Source organism: Leucoraja erinacea, chromosome 28 (genome assembly GCF_028641065.1).
Source record: "Leucoraja erinacea ecotype New England chromosome 28, Leri_hhj_1, whole genome shotgun sequence".
Taxonomy (NCBI): domain Eukaryota; kingdom Metazoa; phylum Chordata; class Chondrichthyes; order Rajiformes; family Rajidae; genus Leucoraja; species Leucoraja erinaceus.
Genome location: NC_073404.1, coordinates 18,600,911 through 18,622,436, shown reverse-complemented (window position 1 = coordinate 18,622,436; position 21,526 = coordinate 18,600,911). Strand labels below are relative to the sequence as shown.

The following is a 21,526-nucleotide window of genomic DNA, read 5'->3' as shown; positions in this document are numbered from 1 at the left end:
GAGGAGCCGAGCCGCCGGGAGGAGCCGAGTGACACTGACGCTCCGCTCTATGAGCTTTGCTGCGCACCAACCGATTTACGGCAGCGCGGCCGTTGGCGTCGAGACCAAAGATCTGGTTGAGACGGAGACGCCGGTGACGGAGGCTCGAATCACAGCCTCCTGTCCCCGACCCGCCGCTCCCAGTCCCAGGGACGGGCAACCACAACAACTCCCCCGAAGCGGCGGTGGCGGCAACATTGGCATTGTGGACGCTATGCTGCACAAGGACATTCGGCCCTTCGAGTCCCTTCCGCCACTCCGCACCACCATGGCCCATGTGCCCTCCACATCAGGCACCTCATCTATCTCCCGCAACCACCAGGCCAGTGTGCTGGAGGGTTCCACATGCTCACCTCTCTCCTCAGTCCTCAATGTATCACCCTGCATCCTCAGACCATACCCCACCATTTTTAATCATCCAACAGGAGCGTGACATCCTCTCCACGCCCAAACCCTGCTTTACAAAAAGAAGAGCCCTGACCCAAAATGTCACACATTGATGTTCTCCAGACATGTGTGGAAATCCCGGTGTGGGCAGGGGGACACGCCCCGCCCGCGTTTTGAAAGGTGAGGGACCATTTTCCCCCATGTTTTGTAATCGGATTTTGAAATTCGGTTAAAAAAATTAATTAAAATTTCCGCTTTCCACGAGACAGTCTCTGTTAACATCGTATTAACACGATATGTCACCAGTTGTGTTTTGACCTTCAAGTATTACTAAAGGTATTCACAGAGAATTTCTTAAAGCTGTCTGATGTGGGTCCAATTACCATTTGGATGTATTGGTGGACGGATAAGATTTAAACAGGTATCGGATTTAAACGGGTCAGGTCATTAAGGGCTGCAGTTGAACGGGTTAGTGGCTGGCTTGCAGGTAAGTCTCTCATTCACGGTCACTTATTTAGTATTTTTTCCCATCTCTCTCTCTATCTCCCTCCAAGGTTGTTTCTTCTGTTTGCCTTTATTTGCTTCAGTTTTATTTGTTTAAGTTATTTATCACATTGGAGATTTTGAAAGATTCAAGCGGGTATCAGGCGCTTCATAGGGCTGAATCGGCCCATTTGCGGGGTTTTTCATTGCCCGGCGAGGCTTAAAATCAAATTGCTGCATCGAGGCGATCGGGGCTCCCGATGTTGAAGCCCCCGCTAGCCAATTTTAAGCCGCGCCGGGCGATGAAAGGCCCTGCAAACGGGCCGATTCAAACCCCATGATTCAGGGCGGACAAATTTGTTTTTGCATACAGCCATACAGTAAAATAAAGAACACAACCCACAAATAGAGTCCAACATAAAACATCCCCACACAGCAGAATCGAAAAGTTTCCCACTATGAGGGAAGGCACCAAAGTCAGTCCTCTTCCTCTGATGTTCACCTGTGGTCGGGGCCTCCGGAGCCCTCCGCAGTCGCCGCTACGGGCAGTCCGCCGCTCAGGCCCACTCCCCGGGATGATGGAACTCCTGCGTCGGAACGTGAGGTCTACCTCAGCGGCTTGGGCCTCTGAATCGGCCGCTTCCTACCGGAGTCCGCGGCTCCCACATCCCCGGGCGGAGATTCACACTGGCGGCCCTCGGCAAAGGGCCCCAGGGACGCCGCGATGTTGGAGTCAGCTGCTCTCTAGGTGTCAGCAGCTCTACATTGGTGAGACCAAGTGGAGGCTTGGCGATCGCTTCACACAACACCTCGCTCGGTTCGCAATAACCAACCTGATCTCCCGGTGGCATCCTGAAGCAGCCTGAGAAGGGAATACCAAACAACACAACTGCATTTTAAGTGAAGGATAAATTACTGAAATAGTGGTGGTGATCCTCTCCTATGCCTTTCTAGATCACCCATTTTGGATGCTCTAGGATTACTTGGCAGATAGCCTTTACATATTGGGTAAGGGGTTGGTGTTGTCTGAAGGACAAGTGATGGCAAGGACACCAGGGGAATTTCATGCTTTTCTTCTAATAGTGCCCTGTGTTCTCTTTGATTGGATTGAAAGATACAGCATGGAAACAGGCTCTTCGTCCTGTCAAATCCAGGCTGACCATTGATCATCCGTCCACACTGTTCTATTTTATCCCGCTTTCACATCCACTTTCTACATGCTTGGGGCATTTACAGAGGCTAATTAACCTAGAAATGTGCACCTCTAGGATGTAGGAGGAAACCGGAGCACCTAGATCACAAGGAAACCCACGTCACAAGAAGAAAGTGCAAACTCCACACAGACAGCACCCGAAATGAAGGTCAAACCTAGAACTCTGGCACTGTGAGACAGTAGCTCCATCAGCTATGCCATGATACCACCCTTTTTATCCTGCCTTGAGAGTGGAGGTTGATCGCTCATCTAAAAACTGCAATACAATCACCAGTGCCATAGTAATGCGCTGCAGTCAGTTTACACAATTGTACTGAAGCTTTTGGATTGGGCTTGGCATCGCACAAAAGGTCTGAGCAGAACTTAATGACTAAAACAATAGAACATAATGTCTTGGTGGTACAGTTAAATAAAGTTAGCAGGTAGTGTTTTGCCCCTTCATAAGAATACTTCTAATCAAGATGGTATCCAAAGCAGTCCTGAAATTCACAATAATCGGAGTAGCCACAGTAATTGTATTGAAGAGAGAGAATAGAAGAGAAAAATACCAAGTCTGATGAAAGTTTGACATTTCAAAGGCAATGAAATGACAAATACTGACCTAATTCTAAAGGAATCTATTGTAAATAAAGTGTCATATCCAGCCTTTTTAAAAAATCAAGATCATATGATTACAGTGCTCAACAGTACCTCCCTCCACCCTGCTGAAATTGCTCAAAACAAAGATAAGAACCTGCGCCTGGCAGAGGTGGAGAAATTACATTAGAAGTCCAAAACATGGCAGCAAAGCAGAATTTCCAGTGCTTGGAGGACCAGCTCGTGTGCCCTGTTTGTCTGGAGGTCTTCAAGCAGCCTTTGATGCTCCAGTGTGGTCATAGTTATTGCAAAGACTGTGTCCTATCTCTGTCTGGAAACCTGGACAACTATTTTACCTGCCCTGTGTGTCGGAAGATGGTGGACAGCAGCAGCTCTTCTCCTAATGTATCACTAGCTCGTGTTATTGACACCTTGACAGTGATAAGTGGGTCCAGTGGCAATCAAGAAAACTGCAGGGATCACCACAACCCCCTGAGCCTCTACTGTGAGAAAGACCATCAGATAATCTGTGGACTCTGCGGAATTATTGGACAACACAAGCAACATAAATTAACCCCCCTCTCCAGTGTGTATGAGAGGATGAAGGTAATGATTAGTGCTTTTTCCTTCTGTCCGTTGACTGACTAACAGCAGATTAAGCAAGCCCCCTTTGTTACCATTTGGGGGGGGGGGGTGCAAAATGCAAGTTGCAAACCCCATTGAAGTGAGTCTATCTGCAATGCAGAGATAGGTGTTGAAACTGCTCAAAAAAATCAGCTCCAAGGAAGGTGATGTTGGTATCAGGTTTAGGGTAAAAGTGTAAAGGACTGAGTATGTAAAAATACTTTTTCATTGGAGTACAGAAGTAAAATACACAGAATTTGAAGACTGAAGTATAAATGTGTGAAGGGTGGGATATAATTAAAGGTGAAAGGGAGAAGAGGCAGGCAAAGGTACACAAAAAAGCTGGAGAAACTCAGCGGGTGCAGCAGCATCTATGGAGCGAAGGAAATAGGCAACGTTTCGGGCCGAAACCCTTCTTCAGACTGAAGGAAATAGGCAACGTTTTGGACCGAAACCCTTCTTCAGAGGCAGGCAAATGTTTGCTCACAGCTAAAGGAGAAAGCTTGGGGGAAAAGAGAATTCCGCATTGTAAGGTCCTTCATTTGCTGAGCCATTGGTCTAGGCCAACGAACCTGCAAGTTCTACACTATTTTAGCCAACATTTGCCACTGGCAACTGAAAATATACAAAACTAGCAATAGCTTGAGATGAGGAATTAGTTGCAGGGCTTTAAGTGAAAAGCAGCAAGGATTAATATCTTTGCATGTTTTTCTGAGTGACTTACCTACGTAAGTGTGTTTAAATGGGATCAAAGTAGACCAAAATGATCCAGTATTTTGTTAAACATGAGGTATGTTAATGTAAAAATAAGACTATTAAAGTTAGTATATAGTGGTACCGCATTTAGAATTGCTGCTGCACCATTCCAATGTCGTGGGTTCAATCCAGACCCCCAGTGCTGTCTATGTGGTGTTTGCATGTTTTCCCTGCAGCCACACAGGGTTTGTTTGGGTACTTTGGTTCCCTCCCACATTCCAAAAAATGTGCTGCAAGTTTAAGTGACTATTGTAAATTGCCTCTTGGTTTAGGTGGGTGGCAGGAGATTTGAGGATTATTTAATGTATATGTGAGAGAGAGTGGGGTGTAGAGAAATAAGTAGGTGAATGGGATTGCTGGGAAAGCTTTGAAACCCAAATGGCCTCCTAAAAAAATAAGATTACATTAAAAAATATGTAATTATTTGTGGAAATAGCACTGCAATAACATTAGATTTCTGAAAGATTGAGATAAAATACAATCTTAAGCAATACAGATCTTAAGCAATTAAAAATGTTTAACAAACAGTCTGAAGAAGGGACTCGACCCGAAACATCACCCATTCCTTCTCCCCAGAGATGCTGCCTGTCCCGCTGAGTTAGAATAGACAATAGGTGCAGGAGTAGGCCATTCATCCCTTCGAGCCAGCACCGCCATTCAATGTGATCATGGCTGATCATCCCCAATTCGTACCTCGTTCCTGCCTTCTCCCCATATCCTCTGACTCCGCTATCTTTAAGAGCCCTATCTAGCTCTCTCTTGAAAGTATCCGGAGAACTGGCCTCAACCAGTCAGTCGGAGAATTCCACACGCTCACAACTGTCTGTGAGAAAAAGTGTTTCCTCGTCTCCATTCTAAATGGCTTACCCCTTATTTTTAAACTGTGGCCCCTGGTTCTGGACTCTCCCAACATCGGGAATATGTTTCCTGCCTCTAGTGTGTCCAAACCCTTAATATTCTTATATGTTTCAATAAGATTGCCTCTCATCCTTCTAAACTCCAGAGTATACCAGCCCAGCCGCTCCATTCTCTCAGCATATGACAGTCCCGCCATCCCGGGAATTATCCTTTTAAATCTACACTGCACTCCATCAATAGCAAGAATGTCCTTCCTCAAATTAGGGGACCAAAACTGCACACAATACTCCAGGTGTGGTCTCACTAGGGCCCTATACAACTGCAGAACCTTTGCTCCTATACTCAACTCCTCTTGTTATGGCCAACATGCCATTCCCTTTCTTCACTGCCTGCTGTACCTGCATGCTTACTTTCATTGACTGATGAACAAGGACCCCCCCAGATCCCATTGTACTTCCCCTTTTCCCAACTTGACACCATTTAAGTAATAATCTGCCTTTCTGTTTTGGCTACCAAAGTGGATAACCTCACATTTATCCATATTAAACTGTATCTGCCATGCACCTGCCCACTCACCCAACCTGAGTCACCCAACCAACCTAAGTCACCCTGCATTCTCATAGCATCCACCTCACAGTTTACACCGCCACCCAGCTTTGTGTCATCTGCAAATTTGCTAATGTTACTTTGAATCCCTTCATCTAAATCACTGATGTGTATTGTAAATAGCTGTGGTCCCAGCAACGAGCCTTGCGGTACCCCACTAGTCACTGCCTGCGACTCTGAAAGGGATCCGTTAATCCCTACTCTTTGTTTCCTGTCTGCCAACTAATTTTCTATCCATGTCAGCACTCTACCCCCAATACCATATGCCATAATTTTGCCCACTAATCCCCTATGTGGGACCTTATCAAATGCTTTCTGAAAGTCCAGGTACATTACATCCACTGGCTCTCCCTTTTCCATTTGCCTAGTTACATCCTCAAAAAATTCCAGAAGATTAGTCAAGCATGATTTCCCCTTCGTAAATCCATGCTGACTCAGACCGATCCTGTTACTGCTATCCAAATGTGCCGTTATTTCATCTCCAGCATCTTCCCCATCACCGATGTCAGGCTAACTGAACTGGTCTATAATTCACTGTTTTCTCTCTTCCGCCTTTCTTTAAAAGTGGGATAACATTAGCTATACTCCAATCCACAGGAACTGATCCTGAATCTATAGAACATTGGAAAATTATCAGCATTCTAGAGCCACTTTCTTAAGTACCCTGGGATGCAGATCATCAGGCCCTGGGGATTTATCAGCCTTCAGTCCCATCAGTCTACCCAACACCATTTCCTGCCTAATGTGGATTTCCTTCAATTCCTCCGTCAACCCAGATCCTCTGGACACTAGTATATCAGGAAGATTGTTTGTGTTCTGCTTAGTGAAGAACAATCCAAAGTACTTGTTCAACTCATCTGCCATTTCCTTGTTCCCCATAATAAATTCACCTTTTTCAGTCTTCAAGGGTCCTACTTTGGTCTAATGTTTTCCTCTTCACATACCTAAAGAAAGCTTTTACTATCCTCCTTTATATTCTTGGCTAGCTTACCCATTTTCATACCTGCATCATCTTTCTCCCCGTATTCGCTGCATTTTTTCCAGTTATCTGCTTTCTGTTTTTGCTCTTTAAATACTGCATCTGCCAAACATTACCCAATCCTCTTGCTTCCTGCTCACACTCTTTGCTACAAACTTGGAGATACTTCTTCTCTTTTAATTTTAATACTGTTGTTGGGGTACCTTGTCAGCCACAGTGTGCCCCTTACTACTCTTTGCTTCCTGGCCAAGTTCTTTATCCACATCAATACTGAACCTCTTGTGGAATGATACTGATCCTGCCTTGTCGAAAGCCTTCTGTATTATTCCCCCTAAACTAGTTACCTGCCATTGTTGTTCCACTGTCACCTCCCATGCTAGGGTATCTTTACAATCAAATTTGCTACCAGCTCCTCCCTAGCAGTTTCCCCACTCATGTTAGCTAATCCATAGTCCCCTTTATTCAACTGTAACACTGACACCTCCGATTTACCCTTCTCCCTCTCCAATAGTAGATTAAACTTGACCATATTATGGTCATTACCTCCTAATGGCTCCTTACTCTCAAGTTCCTTTATCAAATCCGGTTCATTACATAACACTAAATCCAGAATTGCCTTCTCTCTGGTAGGCTTCAATACAAGCTGCTCTAAGAATCCATCATGGCGGCACTCCACAAACTCCCTTTCTTGGGGTCCCGTACCAACCTGATTTTCCGAGTCTATCTGCATGTTGAAATCTCCCATAACAACCATAGCATTATGTTTACTACATGCCAACTTTAACTCCTGATTCAACTTGCACCCTATATCCAGACAACTGTTTGGGGGCCTGTAGATAAGTCCCATTAGGGTCTTTTTACCCTTACCATTCCTTAGTTCTATCCATACTGACTCCACATCTCCTGTTTCAATGTCACCCCTTGCAAGGGACTGAATTTCATTCCTCACCAACAGAGCTACCCCACCCCATCTGCCCGCCCGTCTGTTTTTTCAGTAGGAGGTATACCCTTGAATATTCAGTTCCCAGCCCTAGCCCTCTTGCAGCCATGTCTCTGTAATTCCCACAACGTCATAACTGAGCCTCAAGCTCGTCCACTTTATTTCTTATACTTCGCGCATTCATATACAACACTTTGACCTCAGTATTCACCTCCCATCTCGCACCGCTCGCAATTGGTCCTGGCCTTACTCTCTTATCGCTTCTCAAACTTTCCTTCCTATTAATTTTGCAACTTTTCCTGTACTCACCTCCCCTTCAACTCCATCTTTATACTCCCAATTTGTCAATCCTCCCCCCCTCACCACTATTTAGTTTAAACCCACACGTGTAGCCTTAGCAAACCTGCCTGCCAGAATGTCGATCCCCGTCCAGTTAAGGTGTAACCCATCCCTTTTGTACAGGTCACCCCTACCCCAGAAGAGATCCCAGAGGTCTATAAATCTAAATCCTTGCTCCCTGCACCAGCCACACATTCAGATCCCCTATCTCCCTGTTCCTGTCCTCACTAGCACGAGGTACTGGAAGCAATCCAGAGATAACCACCCTAGAAATCCTGCTTTTCAGTCGTCTTCCTAACTCTCTGAACTCGCGTTGCAGAACCTCCTTCCTCTTCTTCCCGATGTCGTTTGTGCCTACGTGCACAACTACTGCCGGCTGTTCACCTTCCCTCTCGACGATGTTCTGAATTTGGTGGGTGACATCTTGTACCCTGGCACCAGGGAGGCAACAGACTATCCTCGCGTCTCGCCTGCCTCCACAGAATCGCTAGTCTGCACCTCAGACAATGGAGTCACCCATCATTGTGGCTCTGCCCAATGTCGGTCTCGCCGGTCTAGTCCCATCTCTAGGATTGGAAGCGTGTCCGCCACTCGGATTGGAAGCGTCGTCTCCCCCTGCGTACCTGTTTTCATTAGGCACAGCCACCCGGGTCTCCTGTACTCCACGGTTACCACCCTTTCTCTCACTCACACACCTTCGTTCTTCCCATATCCTTGGCGTAACCAGTTCACTGTAGGTCCTGCCCAGGAAACTCGCTTTCCCGTTTTTTCTCATTTGCTCTAGCTTTTTGTGTCTATCTTCAGTTTAAACCAGCAGCTGCAGGTCCTTCATACATATAAAGCAATTAGAAGGTAATCGGCATATAGGATTAGATAGCAAATGTCTGTTGGACTAGACTGCAATGGTAAAGCCTATGTGTAGGACGAGGTGACTGCAATGAAGTTAGTCTGTACATCAGGCTGGATAACACAGATCAAATGTATTACATTTCAAATGAGATTATTTCTTTTTACAGTAATAACCAGTAAAAAATGATTAAGTGGAGTTGAGACCCACTATAAGCCTTTAACGCTGCAACCTCTCTAAGATCTCATGCAATTCCATAGGAAAAATATGGAGAGCCAAAATGAAGTAGCTGATACAATTTTAAAGACGGCACAGGAACATTGCAATGAATGTACATAAATCCTTGACCACAACAGGAAATTTTGCCAAGGCTGTTAAAAGAGCAGTTGATTCTTTAACTGATACATTGAGGTTTGAATACCGATGCGGGGAAGTTATGTAAATCGTTACAAATCATGTGTTAGACGTTAGGTGGGATAATATGTTCAAATCTGTGAACCACAAATACATAGGATGTCAAGGCTTTATGTTCTTTATTGGACTGGTATTAGGGATAAGGAACAATTATATTTAGCAAATAAGATTGCTGGGAGATTTAATAGTAATGTTTGAAATCATGAAGGGTTTTGATAAGATAAGTGAATGGTTGGTAAATAGAGGATATATTTATAAGTACTAGGTACACAATGAAGAAATATATAGAGGCACAGGAAATTGCAGATGCTGGAATCTGGAGTAAAAAAAAAATGAGAACTGCCAGAGAAACTCAGTGGGTCAAGCAGAATCCGTGGAAGGAAATGAACAGACAAAGTTTTGGGTGGAGACCTTTCACCTGGAGTGAAAGAGTAGTGGGAGAGAAAGTCAGTAGGATACGGGTTGAGTTGGCAACAAAGCCTTGGAAATGATAAACGAGGACAACAAAAGGCTACAAATTCTAGAATCGGAAAAGAAAGGAAGGAACAGCGGGAGGGAAGGGGTATGCGGGTGGGGGGGGGGGGAGGGGGGGGGCGAGAGAGGGGAGGAAATAGGTGATGCGCAGATAGGATAAGTGGAGAAGGAAAAGACACTGAAAATGGGCTGGAGATATTGTAGGAAGAAGGGACATGCGAGAGAACCAGGATAGAGAGCACTGATTCTGACTGTATGTGCTAAGTGTCAGTATTAACCATTAATATAAATAGACGGGTTCTTTGCTCCTCATCCTACTTGTCTGGTCTACATTAACTGGTGTTCATGTGAATCCGCGATACTAGCAAACATGAAAGACATTCTCCCATTATTGCTTTTTGAGCATCTTTGGTGTTTAAAACTTTGGCTTCCAATATTTTTTGTGGGTGGGATGACTAGAATCAGTGGTCAAAATAAGATCTCAAAATGATCCATTCAGGTCAAAAATGAAAATAAATTTCCCAACCCAGGCAGAGATCTTTGGAATCTTTGGAATTCTCTGCCTGAGAGTGCTATGAACGCTTACTCATTGAGAAAAGGAGAGGAGATTAATAACTTTTAAAATATCAATGAATATGAGGTTAGTGCAGGAAAGATTGGGAATATATCCATAGCTCATGAAAGATCCGTTCAAGAGTCTAATTACAGTAGATAGGAAGCTGTTCTTGAACCTAGTGGTACGTACTTTCAAGCTTTGGCATTTTCTGGCTGACAGGGGAGAAGAAAATAAAGAATGACTGGGTGCAAGCAGTACTTAATTGTGTTGTCAGTGTGAAGTGTAGATGAGGCTGATGATGGGGAGGCTGGTTTGTGTGCATCTGCAACCGTCTGTAATTTCTTGCAGTCTTGAGTAGAGCAGTTGGCAAACCTAGGTGTGATGCATCGTAATAGTACATCTGAAGAAATTATTAATAGTGGTTGGAGACATGGGAATTACACTTCTAAGTCGATGACTTGCTCCTTTGTTTAGCTAATATTAAGGGTGAGGTTGTTATCTTGACACCATATTACTCAGGTCTTCTATCTGATGAATAGAATTGTATTGTGATATAACGTGTTGCATACAGTTCCAGTAGAACTTATTTGCTGTATATCCTACATATCAGTAAGATAGGATAGCATCCATGTACTTTTTTAACTGTCTTAAGGGCCCTTTTTCCAGCTACTCCACGCAATATACTCTAATATATTGTATGTCCTTTGCAATGTTGCACTTTCCCAAATGCAGTACCTCAGGTTTTCTCAATTAATTTCCTATATTTGTGCTCGTACCTTCCTACAGTTGAAAGCTTTCCTCCCGTTTTAGTTTTAGTATCATCTGCAAAAAGCTGAAATAACTTAGTACTAGCCCTCTGGACTGCCACTGGCAATGTCTTTCCAGTCACAAGATCTTCAGACAGCCATTACCCTTTGATTCCTGCCACTGAACCAGTCTTGGATCCATCTTGTCATTCTATGTTAATCTACCATTTGGAAGCTTGTCAAAAACTTTGCTGAAATCCATGTAGACTACATCAGTGCACTGCTTTCATTCACTCACCTTGTTGTCTCTTCCTACAACCATTAGTTGTCAAAATGATTACCATTAACTCACAAGTGAGCATGATGAAGGAAGGAGCTCTCTTATCTATTTGTGAAATACTGCTTAATCTAAATCTTTGGCTTGGGCAACACCAATGTCCTGAGAATAAATCTTAGCCTTTTTGTTGTTGTCGTTTTCACACCTTACCCTTCCATATCTCTAGACTCCCTCTCCCCTGAGTCTTACTCTAAAGAAGGGTCTCGATCCAAAACGTCACCTATTCCTTCTCTCCAGAGATGCTGCCTGTCCCACTGAGTTACTCCAGCGTTTTGTATATATCTAAGCCTTTTGCTGTTGTTTTTCTTCACAGGAACAACTTGCTTTGCTCATAACAGGAGCTCAGATGCAAAAGAACAACATGGAGAGGGACACAAACAGATTAAAACACAACAGAGCTCGTATTATTGTGAGTCTAATAACTCTTGGTGTTTAATGTTTGGTGCGTGCTTTCTTTTGAAAAGGACATCATCAATTTTCTTGCCAGACTCAATTCCCACCACGCAGCATGTTCTGAAATGCATTCTTCCAAAATTGTATTGATGGAAACATTTATCTCAGTATACTACACATACTTACAAGGTTTCAGCCCGAAACGTTATCTATTTCCTTCGCTCCATAGATGCTGCTGCACCCGCTGAGTTTCTCCAGCATTTTTGTGTACCTACTTACAGTATGACTGGTTTACAAAATGTGGAGAGGCATAGATGATGGAGAGATAACAACACTTATCAGTGATGTATATAAAAATGGGTATAGATTCATATTAAGGAATAGGTGATTTAGAAGGCATTTGAAGAATATTTTTATTAGAGGAAGATTTTTTTTCACCCGGGTGTGGTTGAAATCTGTAACCTACTACATGTGGCTTTGATGGATGCAAGAACTCTCAGAATATTTAAGATGGATGCCATGCTTTCGAAAGCAATGTGCTGGGAAATTGGATCAGCACTTAATGACCAGCACAGACAGACGGGATGAAGAATCTGTTTCCATGCTGTTAAGACACAGTTGTTCTATGATCACAAAGGCATTGTGTATTATGTGAAAGGAAGATGCATTGATGTTTAACAGGTTGTTTGCCAACTTACTTGGGTTCTACATAATTTGTCACTTTTCTTCAGAAAATACCATGTTTAAGGCTATATTATTCAGGATAAATCTACCATGACAACAATGTGCAAAAATTAAAAAAACAGAATAACAAAACAAATGCTTAACCTATTTTATATTATGAAAAATGTCCTGCCATTAACAGAATGTCCAAGATATTAGGAAATCTTTCCAAAATCATTTGCGTTGTATGTCCATATGAGCGAGCGTTTCAATAGTTCAGAGAAGCCCATCCCTCCATCGCAATATGGAAGCCCATGGTTGAAATAGTGGAACCCAGAAATACTAAAAATCAAATAATTTCCTTGTTTTATAAGAGTTTCCACCAGAAAGCAATTGTGTTATTAACAAGTTTTGCCATTCACTCTGGATGGTGTGAGATTCAGCTAGTAGGTCCAATAGCATTCACTATTGATAACACTCTCAAAATAAGTACATCTGTCTCATGACCATCTTTGGTGATGATAATGTTGATAGTTTTCCAAACATCCAAAATTTCACAGCAAATGAACTCCAGATACAAATTGCAGGACAGCACAAGGTCTTGCTTTCAGTACTGCCCTGATAAACAGACATTTTTTCGATGCTCTTATTACGTTCCTTGACAGTGTCTAGTTTGTATATCCACGTAGACAATGCTACTACCCTACACAATACTAGTGTAATTCATATCACTCACTGCCCCACCACTCCACATTATGGGTGGAAAGTATTCCTTTTAGGAAATTACAAACACAGTATGTATTCACAATACATGCTCGCAATATGTCATCAACAATACTATGGTCATGTATTTCTCTCACCTTATTTATTCCATGTCTCTGTTTGGCTTGCCAAACTTGTTACTCCATATTTTACCTATTAAAGCGGTTTCCTCTTTTGCTTTGATTATTTAATTCATTTTCCCCTCAAGAAAGTATTTTCTCTCTTGCTTGTGTTCCACCAGAATGAATCTGATGTCTGCAAATTAGTGATTCAGAAAGAATTCCAGGAACTCAGAGGTTTGGTTGATGAGGAAGAGGCCAACTTCATTCAGTCCACACAGTTAAAGTGTACCACTACTGTTGAAACAATTGATGAACAACTGGAAGAAATGTCCAAAACACTGAAACAGCTGAAGGAAGTTGAGGTTTCATTGAAAAAATTGGGCAATGAAAATCATTTAGATTTCATAAGAGTAAGTATACAGTAATTACTTTTCTCCAATCAAGCTGGATTTGGATGGAATTTTAAGAATAATCATGTAGTATATAGAGAAGTGTGTTAATATATCTCACAAATAAAGCAGTTATTAGAAAGGAAGATAGAAATATGTTACATGTAGAACAATTATATATTAAGGGTCAAATTGGGTAATCCATCAATTCTAATTAATTCCCTGACTATTAATCAATGTTGCAGTTTAATCAGTTCTTGCTTTGCTCAGTATTAGAACACGCATTTTGAATGAATGACAAATACTTTTTACACATAAATAGCACACATTTTTTACACATAAAAAAAATGTTCTTACACATTTAAACATGTACCTTTTACCTTGATGGACTCCCTCTGTAGGTGCTGCCTGACCCACTGAGATCCACCAGCGGTTGTTTTTGCTCCACAATCAGCTCCCATCCATGTTCAGTACTTGGTACATTGGGAGAAGAATGTTGAGATGAGCTTTCACCGATATAACCTGGGAAGCACTGGCTCTAAACATTGATGTATTGACATCCCACTGTGAAATGATGGCACGCATTTAATCTCACACATGATTAGCTTTACTATTGCAACCCTATTACCGCAGGAAACCTGTGAGATATGCTCAGCACCTCCTCACCTGAAAGATGGAATCAAATGATTGTGGGGGGTAGTGGTCGGGTGAAACTAGTCGGATCAGCTACCCATGGCTGATCAACAATATTGGCAATAACTGGTGGCAGGTAATCCATCTGGATGTGAGGGATGCAAGACCTGTGAATGCAGAAACATGATAAATTAAAACATCATAGAAAGGTAATGGCTAATGTTTCCCATTCTCATTTATTTCTTAAAATTTAATTTTATTTTCTCAATATTTTGCAGGAGTACAGTTCGATCGCCTCAATGTAAGTGCAATTTCCAATGTGTCTGTTGCCTCATTCACTGCTAATGAAACAAGATTAATAATATTCTTGATTGTATTTTTTTTAATACACACACTAGGTGTAGGCCTGTTAACACAATATGCTTGATTACGTTAGCTGGTTCTCCCACCACCAACCACCACATCTCCCCATCTGATTCTCATTAATCAGTTCTTAAGGATTCCAAAATCTTTTGATGAAACTGTTATTAACTAAAATAAATATATCATTATTTTCAATGTACAATTCCTTTATTAATAATGGTTTCGCGGTTTCTGGAAAGAACACAAGTGCTGGAGTAACTCAGAGGATCAGGCAGGATCTCTGGGGAACATGGATAGGTGACGTTTCGGTCGGGAACCTTCTTTAGACTCTTCAAAAGGATCCCAACCAAAAACATCACCTAGCCATGTTCTCCAGAGATGCTATCTGACTCACTGAATCATTCCAGTATTTTGTGTACTTTTGTGTAAGCCAGCATCTGCAGTTCCTTGCTTCTACATTCTCAGTTTCTAGACTAGGTTAAACTTACTTCATCCCAATGTCCTAACATATTGTTTTCTTCAATTATTATGTTTGAAATTGGTACTTCATGGAGCTGAGCAAACATCGATAAGAGAAAATACTAAGATCAGGTGCCAGTTTAAGAGAGGTGACCGCAAGATAGGGGAAAGCATCATAGCAGGTTTCAAGATTGGGAAACTTGTTTACTTTTGCACAAAAGGCAGGAATGTGGGTGTTGAATGTTATTCTGGCAAGCCCCTTTATATAAGGTTTGATTCCGGTGTGCAAACTTCAAATGATTCTTATCAAAGACACAATGTTTGCAAATTACATTACCTAATGCAGAAATAGGTGTTAGTAATACACTTAAACTAAGCCAAGAACAATAGTTTTGTCACACAAATAAGGTTACACCAGCCAATTGATGATTATAGTATTTACACAAGAAAAGGCAGTTATTGTTCTCACAGCAGTGACATTGCACATGACTTCATGGACTATTTTCACTTCCAAATAAAGTAATATCTAAAATACATGCATGAATCTGAGGATTTTTACATTTGCAGAATGGATGCCCAGTGGCACAGTAATAGAGTTGCTGCCTTACAGCACCAGGGACATGAGTTCGATCCTGACTAATGGTGTTGTCCATATGGAATTTGTATGTTCTCACTGTGACTGCGCGGGTTTTCTCCAGGTGCTTCAGTTTCCTCAGATTTCAAAGATGGGTGGGGTTGTAGGTTAATTGGTCTCTTTAAATTGTGTAGTACCCCTAGTGGGCAGGATGTGGGTGATTGTTGGTTGGCGTGGACTTGGTGGGACAAAGGGCCTGTTTCCACACAGTATCTCCAAACTAAACTAAACTAAGCAAAGACACAATTTTGAATTTCAACATTGAGTTGACATTAATTAAAATAGTTCCGAGCATCAGCTTGGGAAGGACTTTTGAGATGTAGGGGATATATAAACATTTGCTACTGCTGGTTTGTGATTTAGATTTGTTTATCATTTGAATAATAAGGACAACTGTTTACACTAGGCACTAAGAATAAGACACAGGGTGCATACTATAAGTTGAAACAAATTATAAAAACAATTACAATTTTATTTGATATATGTATGGCATGACAGACAAAGGCCAGATGGGACTGAATTACAGCACTTCCTCCAGCAATTGATCCTGTTTTTTGATCAATTAAATAGTAAGGTGTTGATTACCCCTTTAAAAAGTTAAGATTGGGACAATCTTCCTATTGCTGAACAAGTACATACATGTGCAAAATTAAGTGAAACCATTGTTTTCACATGTCAAATTTATATTCCAAATCGATTGGTATCAAGGTCTAGGGCATCAGTTGGAACTTTGAGGACAGCTGTGAGGTGACACAGTGGCACAGCAGTAAAGTTGTTTCCTTACAGCGCCAGAGACCTGATTTTGATCATGACTATGGGTGCTGTCTGTACAGAGTTTGTACGTTCTCCCGATGTGATTTCTCCGGGTGCTCCGGTTTGTAGGTTAATTGGCTTCTGTAAAATTGTAAATTGTCACTTGTGTAGGATCGTGCTGGTGTATGAGGTGATCGCTGGTTGGCACAGACTCAGTGGGCTAAAGGGCCTGTTTTCACAATGAATCTCTAAAGTCTAAAGCAAAGAAATGAAGAACACAGGTTCCTATCTCTCACTGCAGGTGCAAAAAAAGCAGGAACAGGGTACGGATTCTGGATGATCAGCCATGATCATATTGAATTACGGTGCTGGCTCAAAGCGCTGCATGGCCTCCTCCTGCACCTATTTTGCATGTTTCTATGTAAAATAAGCAGGAACTGCAGATTTATACCAAAGAAAAACACAAAAAATGCTGGAGGGACAGCAGATCAGGCAGCATTCCTGGAGAACATGGATAGGCGACGTTTCAGGTTGGAATTATACTGCCTCTGCTCAATAATTCCAAAAGCATTGCTGCAAAGCACAAAGAAGAAAATTAGATATTCAGATTACTGGGCAGATCCCTCTCTTCTATTTAAGATTCCCCTTTAATCGTAGACAACTGCAGGGATCAGCTGTGGTCTGTTCCGGTTTGCATGGTTTGAGTGTTTTATATATTTACCATCCTTTTAGTTGCAAACAGATGCCGGAGCCACAATCAGACAAAATCTTCAGTACCGTTTTGTTCAAGCCTGGCTTTAGGCATGATGATATTAAACTAACCGTTTGGAAAAAACTGCAGAAGCGGATTTTACCAGGTGGGTTTGAATATTTACCTTGTTAACAAATGGGATCCAGATGTAGCCAGACAGATGATTAAAAATAATTATGGTTGAATTTAATTTACAAATGTATGATGCACCAACGTGGAACTGTTAAAGAATACTGGGGAAAGGCTATTTGAAGACTTGTGTTGGTCCACCCTGTCTAAGGATGCATTTTGAGTATTTAAGGGGTACTGAAGTATGATTTTTTTTTTTCAATGGTGAGCACATTCACTTGAGTATTACTGTTTATTCCTGCATCCAAGAATCTCAACAACATCCAGGACAAAACCATTGATTTGATCGACATTCAATCTTTTCATATAACTTTAGCATACTGTGTCTGAAGAGTGTAATACATACAGGAGGCATTGCAACCTCTCACCAAGGTTTGGGGTAAAAGGATGGGTGGCGTTTCGGTCCGGAACCCTTCTCCAGTCTGAAGAAGGGTTGCGACCCGAAACCTCACCCATTCTTTTTTACCAGAGATGCTGTCGGACCCGCTGAGTTACTCCATCACTTTGTGTTTATCTTTGGTACAAACAGTATCTGTAGCCTCTTCCTACACATCTCACCAAGGATTCTTTGACATTCCCAACCTCCTGACTTTCACCACTTAGAAGATGATTGTATGGAAATATCACAACTTGGTAAGTTCCTGTAAAGTCACTCACAATACAAATCTGGATTCATCTTGCTGTCTCTTCATCCTTGCTGGGTACTTTCACAACTTTTGCAACACTACTTTCTCACCTAACAATGGACAGTCAGTTAATAATAGCCTTGCTGGCAATAGCCATATCACCAAATGAATCAAAATAGGCTCTTGCAATGTCTCCAGTGCTTTGACTTGCAATAGTCCCAATCGGCTGGGAAATTATATATTCATAAAATTAACCCCTGAGAACATAAACACAAACAGAATTTAATTGTTTTATTTTGAGATTGAAGTATCAAGTTTTCTCCATGCAGCTTCCTGGATACTTATTGGACATGTTTGTTTTATCTCTTTCAGAACCAGAGGAATTAAAATTAGATCCCAGCACTGCACACCCACTTCTGATCATAACCAACAGTAGTACCAGGGTAGAATGTGGAACTTACCTCAAGCGCTTGTCGTTGGTACAGGAGCGATTTGATTACAACACCTGCATTCTTGCTAACAAAGGGTTCTCCTCAGGCAAGCACTATTGGCAAGTGATTGTCGATGACAAGATTAGATGGCGCCTTGGTGTCATCAAAGGTACCACAGGCCGCAAAGGGAAGTTGACCAAGACTCCTGAGAATGGTGTGTGGATGATTGGAGTGAAAGAAGGAAAAAATTATGAGGCATATCAGAATCCCAAAATTCAGCTTTCACTCTTGGTGAGGCCACGGAAGATTGGCGTGTTCCTTGATTATGAGGGAGGGCGACTTTCATTCTATAATGTGGATAATCCGGATGAGCTGAGTTTGATCTATGTTTTTGATTCAGCCTTTCAAGGAAAGATTTATCCAATTTTTGACCTCTGCTGTGTCGACAGAAGTAATGACTTAGCACCTATCACACTCTGCCGTGTTTGAATTTATTCCAACAAACAGCAAAAGGCATAAATCAAAAATATAAACCACTACTTATCTAATGCCCTGGTTAGCAGTTATTGTTGCATAATTAATACTATCCTAATCTTATAACACGACATCATTTAAGTGGCAGCATTTAGTTCACCCAATCTTTCTTTTAAACTTACTATCTGATCTCCTGAATTGGCAAGAAATATGTTTGTAATGTTCAGCTGTAAAGTAGATTTTCATTTCACGGAGCTTAATTGCTTAGGACATTGAACTGTGGGGTTTATTGGTTTATATAAATTATCCAAATGTCATGAAATTTAATGAAAAGTGCTGTAATCAAATCCACGACAATTAACCATTTTTTAAAATGTTCAAACTTGGGTCAAAAGAACCCAATGTGAAAAGTATAACATTCTATCTCATCTTTTTTCAAGATTTTTCCATCTCCAACAAAGAGTGATTTTGTTTTGTGTTTTTATTTGTATGATGTCTGGAATGTAACAATTTAGTGATGGATGCAAATGTTATTGTCCATATTAAGTTTGTATCTTGAAAATTTATTGTATGGGGGGGTGGGGTGGATATTTGGTCCATCATGCCTTGGCTGACTCTTTTAAAGATCTGACCAATTTGTCTTATTTCCCTGGTCCATTCAACAAGGGTCCTTTATGTTTTCCCCTACTCTGAAAAGAATGTAGACAAGCTTTGTGAGCATGTTGCCAGGATTTGAGGCCTGAGCCATAGGGAAAGATTGGATAGGCTCAAATTTTATTCCTTTGAGTGCAGAAGGCTGTGGGGTGATCTTATAGTGGTGTATAAAATTAAAAGATTTTATAAGACACTTGGACAGGTCCACATATAGGGAAGGTTCAGAGAGATATGGGCCAAATGCAGGCAGGTAGGACTAGTGTAGATGGAGCATCTAAGTGGCCAGGGCAGGTTGGGCCAAAGGGCCTGTTTCTGTGCTGTATGATTCCATGGAGGGAGGAGTGAATGCACAGTGTATTTTTCCCAGGGAAGGGGAAACAAGAACTGAAGGGCATATGCTAAGGTGAAAATGGAAGGATTTGAACCTGAAGGGTTGTCAGATTTTAATAAAGGCGATTTTTATACATTTTGGTTTTATCTTGTAGAAATAACAGCAGTGTTTATACATAGTCCCCCCATTTCAAGGCACCATAATGTTTGGACACAGCACAATGTCATGTAAATGAAAGTAGTCATGTTTAGTATTTTGGTGCATATCCTTTGCATGCAATGACTGCTTGAAGTCTGCGATTCTTGGACATCACCAGTTGCGGGGTGTCTTCTCTGGTGATGCTCTGCCAGGCCTATATTGCAGCCCTCTTTAGCATATGCTTGTTTTGGGGGCTAGTCCCCTTCAGTTTTCTCTTCAGCATATAAAAGGCATGCTCAATTAGGTTCCGATCGTGTGATTGACTTGGTCACTCAAGTATTTACCATTTTTTTTAGCTTTAGCAGTGTGTTTGGGATCGTTGTCTTTCTGTAGAATGAACCCCCCAGCCAATGCGTTTTGAGGCATTTGTTTGAACTTGAGCAGATAGGATGTGTCTTCATTGACCTGCCAGTCCCTTTGCGATTGGAAAGCTCACCGGTGCTCTCTTTCTTCTTAATTATGTTATAAACAGTTGATTTTGCTAAGCCTAAAGTTTGGCTGATGTATCTAACAGTTTTATTCTTGCTTCTCAGTCTCATAATGGATTCTTTGACTTTCATTGACACAACTTTGGTCCTCATGTTGATAAACAGCAATAAAAATTTCCAAAGGTGATGGATGGAGGAATACTAGGTGCTGAGACCTCTCTTATACCTGCTGTACAGCTGTAATTTCTACATGATGAAACCGAAATGTATGAAAATGGCTTTTAATAAAATCTGACAATGTGCACTTTAACCACATGTGATTTCCTCCATTACAAATCTCAAATTGTGGAGTAGAGGAAATAAATGAATGATGGGTCTTTGTCCCATACATTATGGAGGGCACTGTAGGTAATTTTGTCAAAGTTACATTTATTTTTCTGAGGAATTGATAATGGGTCTACAAATTGTACTTTGTGGATGGTTTTTACAACTGATGATACATTGAAGAAATTTTAAGTACTCTAAAAAATAACCATGCTGATTTTCAAAATAATATTTGGACACAACAGAAATAATCTTATTTCCTTGATCCCTGGGCATCTTTTTAATTTGTAGTTGGATCTTAAATCTACTGATTTCATTCAGGCTTGAATACACGACTAAATAGCACTCATGTGAAATTTCCTTTCATTGCAAAGTGCTAGAAAGTTGCGCAACATCTAATCTGATTGTAAATTGTTGTTAGTTTTTTGTTGAATGTTCAGTTCCATTTGTAGAATCATTACAGAACATTTTGATGAATTAAGTATTTTCTTTCTAATTTGTAACATCAGATCCATAAATCAACCTGAGGAACATGTACTGGATAAATATGGACAACTTATTGAATGCTGCATGTATCGTTACGAATTTATAAATAAAACAGTTGATTTTGTACTGGTAACATTTGTTTGTTTTTTTTGTTTGATAATTCGCACGGAAAACACATTTGCCCTTCAAGCATTGAGTATGGATACAATTCCAGCACACTAGCTTTGGAGTCTGTTTGTGAATCCAGCAAATGCATCAGGGACTCTGAAGAAATATCTATTAGCATTTTGTTTACTGTCATTTTAAATGCAGCAAAAGCAATTAAGGAAGGAAAGACATGAAACAATTCTTAAGCGCTGCTTTATTGCAACATTTTCCCAAAGTTTATTGAGAACCCTTCCCAACAAAG

The 21,526-nt window shown here is 41.3% G+C and overlaps 1 protein-coding gene across 1 annotated transcript; it reads left to right on the top strand.

The window, feature by feature from the left end:
* Positions 1-11: 11 nt before the first annotated feature.
* LOC129710738 (E3 ubiquitin-protein ligase TRIM50-like) lies at positions 12-21,469 on the top strand. Its single transcript, XM_055657943.1, has 6 exons — positions 12-3,304; positions 11,488-11,583; positions 13,234-13,464; positions 14,355-14,377; positions 17,018-17,142; positions 18,164-21,469. The coding sequence occupies exons 1-6, from the start codon at positions 2,900-2,902 to the stop codon at positions 18,709-18,711; spliced, it is 1,428 nt and encodes a 475-aa protein (XP_055513918.1). The 5' UTR covers positions 12-2,899; the 3' UTR covers positions 18,712-21,469.
* The last annotated feature ends 57 nt before the right edge of the window (positions 21,470-21,526 follow it).

Coding starts and splice junctions, on each gene's coding strand:
- LOC129710738 (XM_055657943.1), top strand. CDS start 2,900: ATGGCAGCAAAGCAGAATTTCCAGTGCTTGGAGGACCAGCTCGTGTGC. Junction 14,378..17,017: donor TACAGTTCGATCGCCTCAAT/GTAAGTGCAATT, acceptor CCATCCTTTTAG/TTGCAAACAGATGCCGGAGC. Junction 17,143..18,163: donor GCAGAAGCGGATTTTACCAG/GTGGGTTTGAAT, acceptor TATCTCTTTCAG/AACCAGAGGAATTAAAATTA.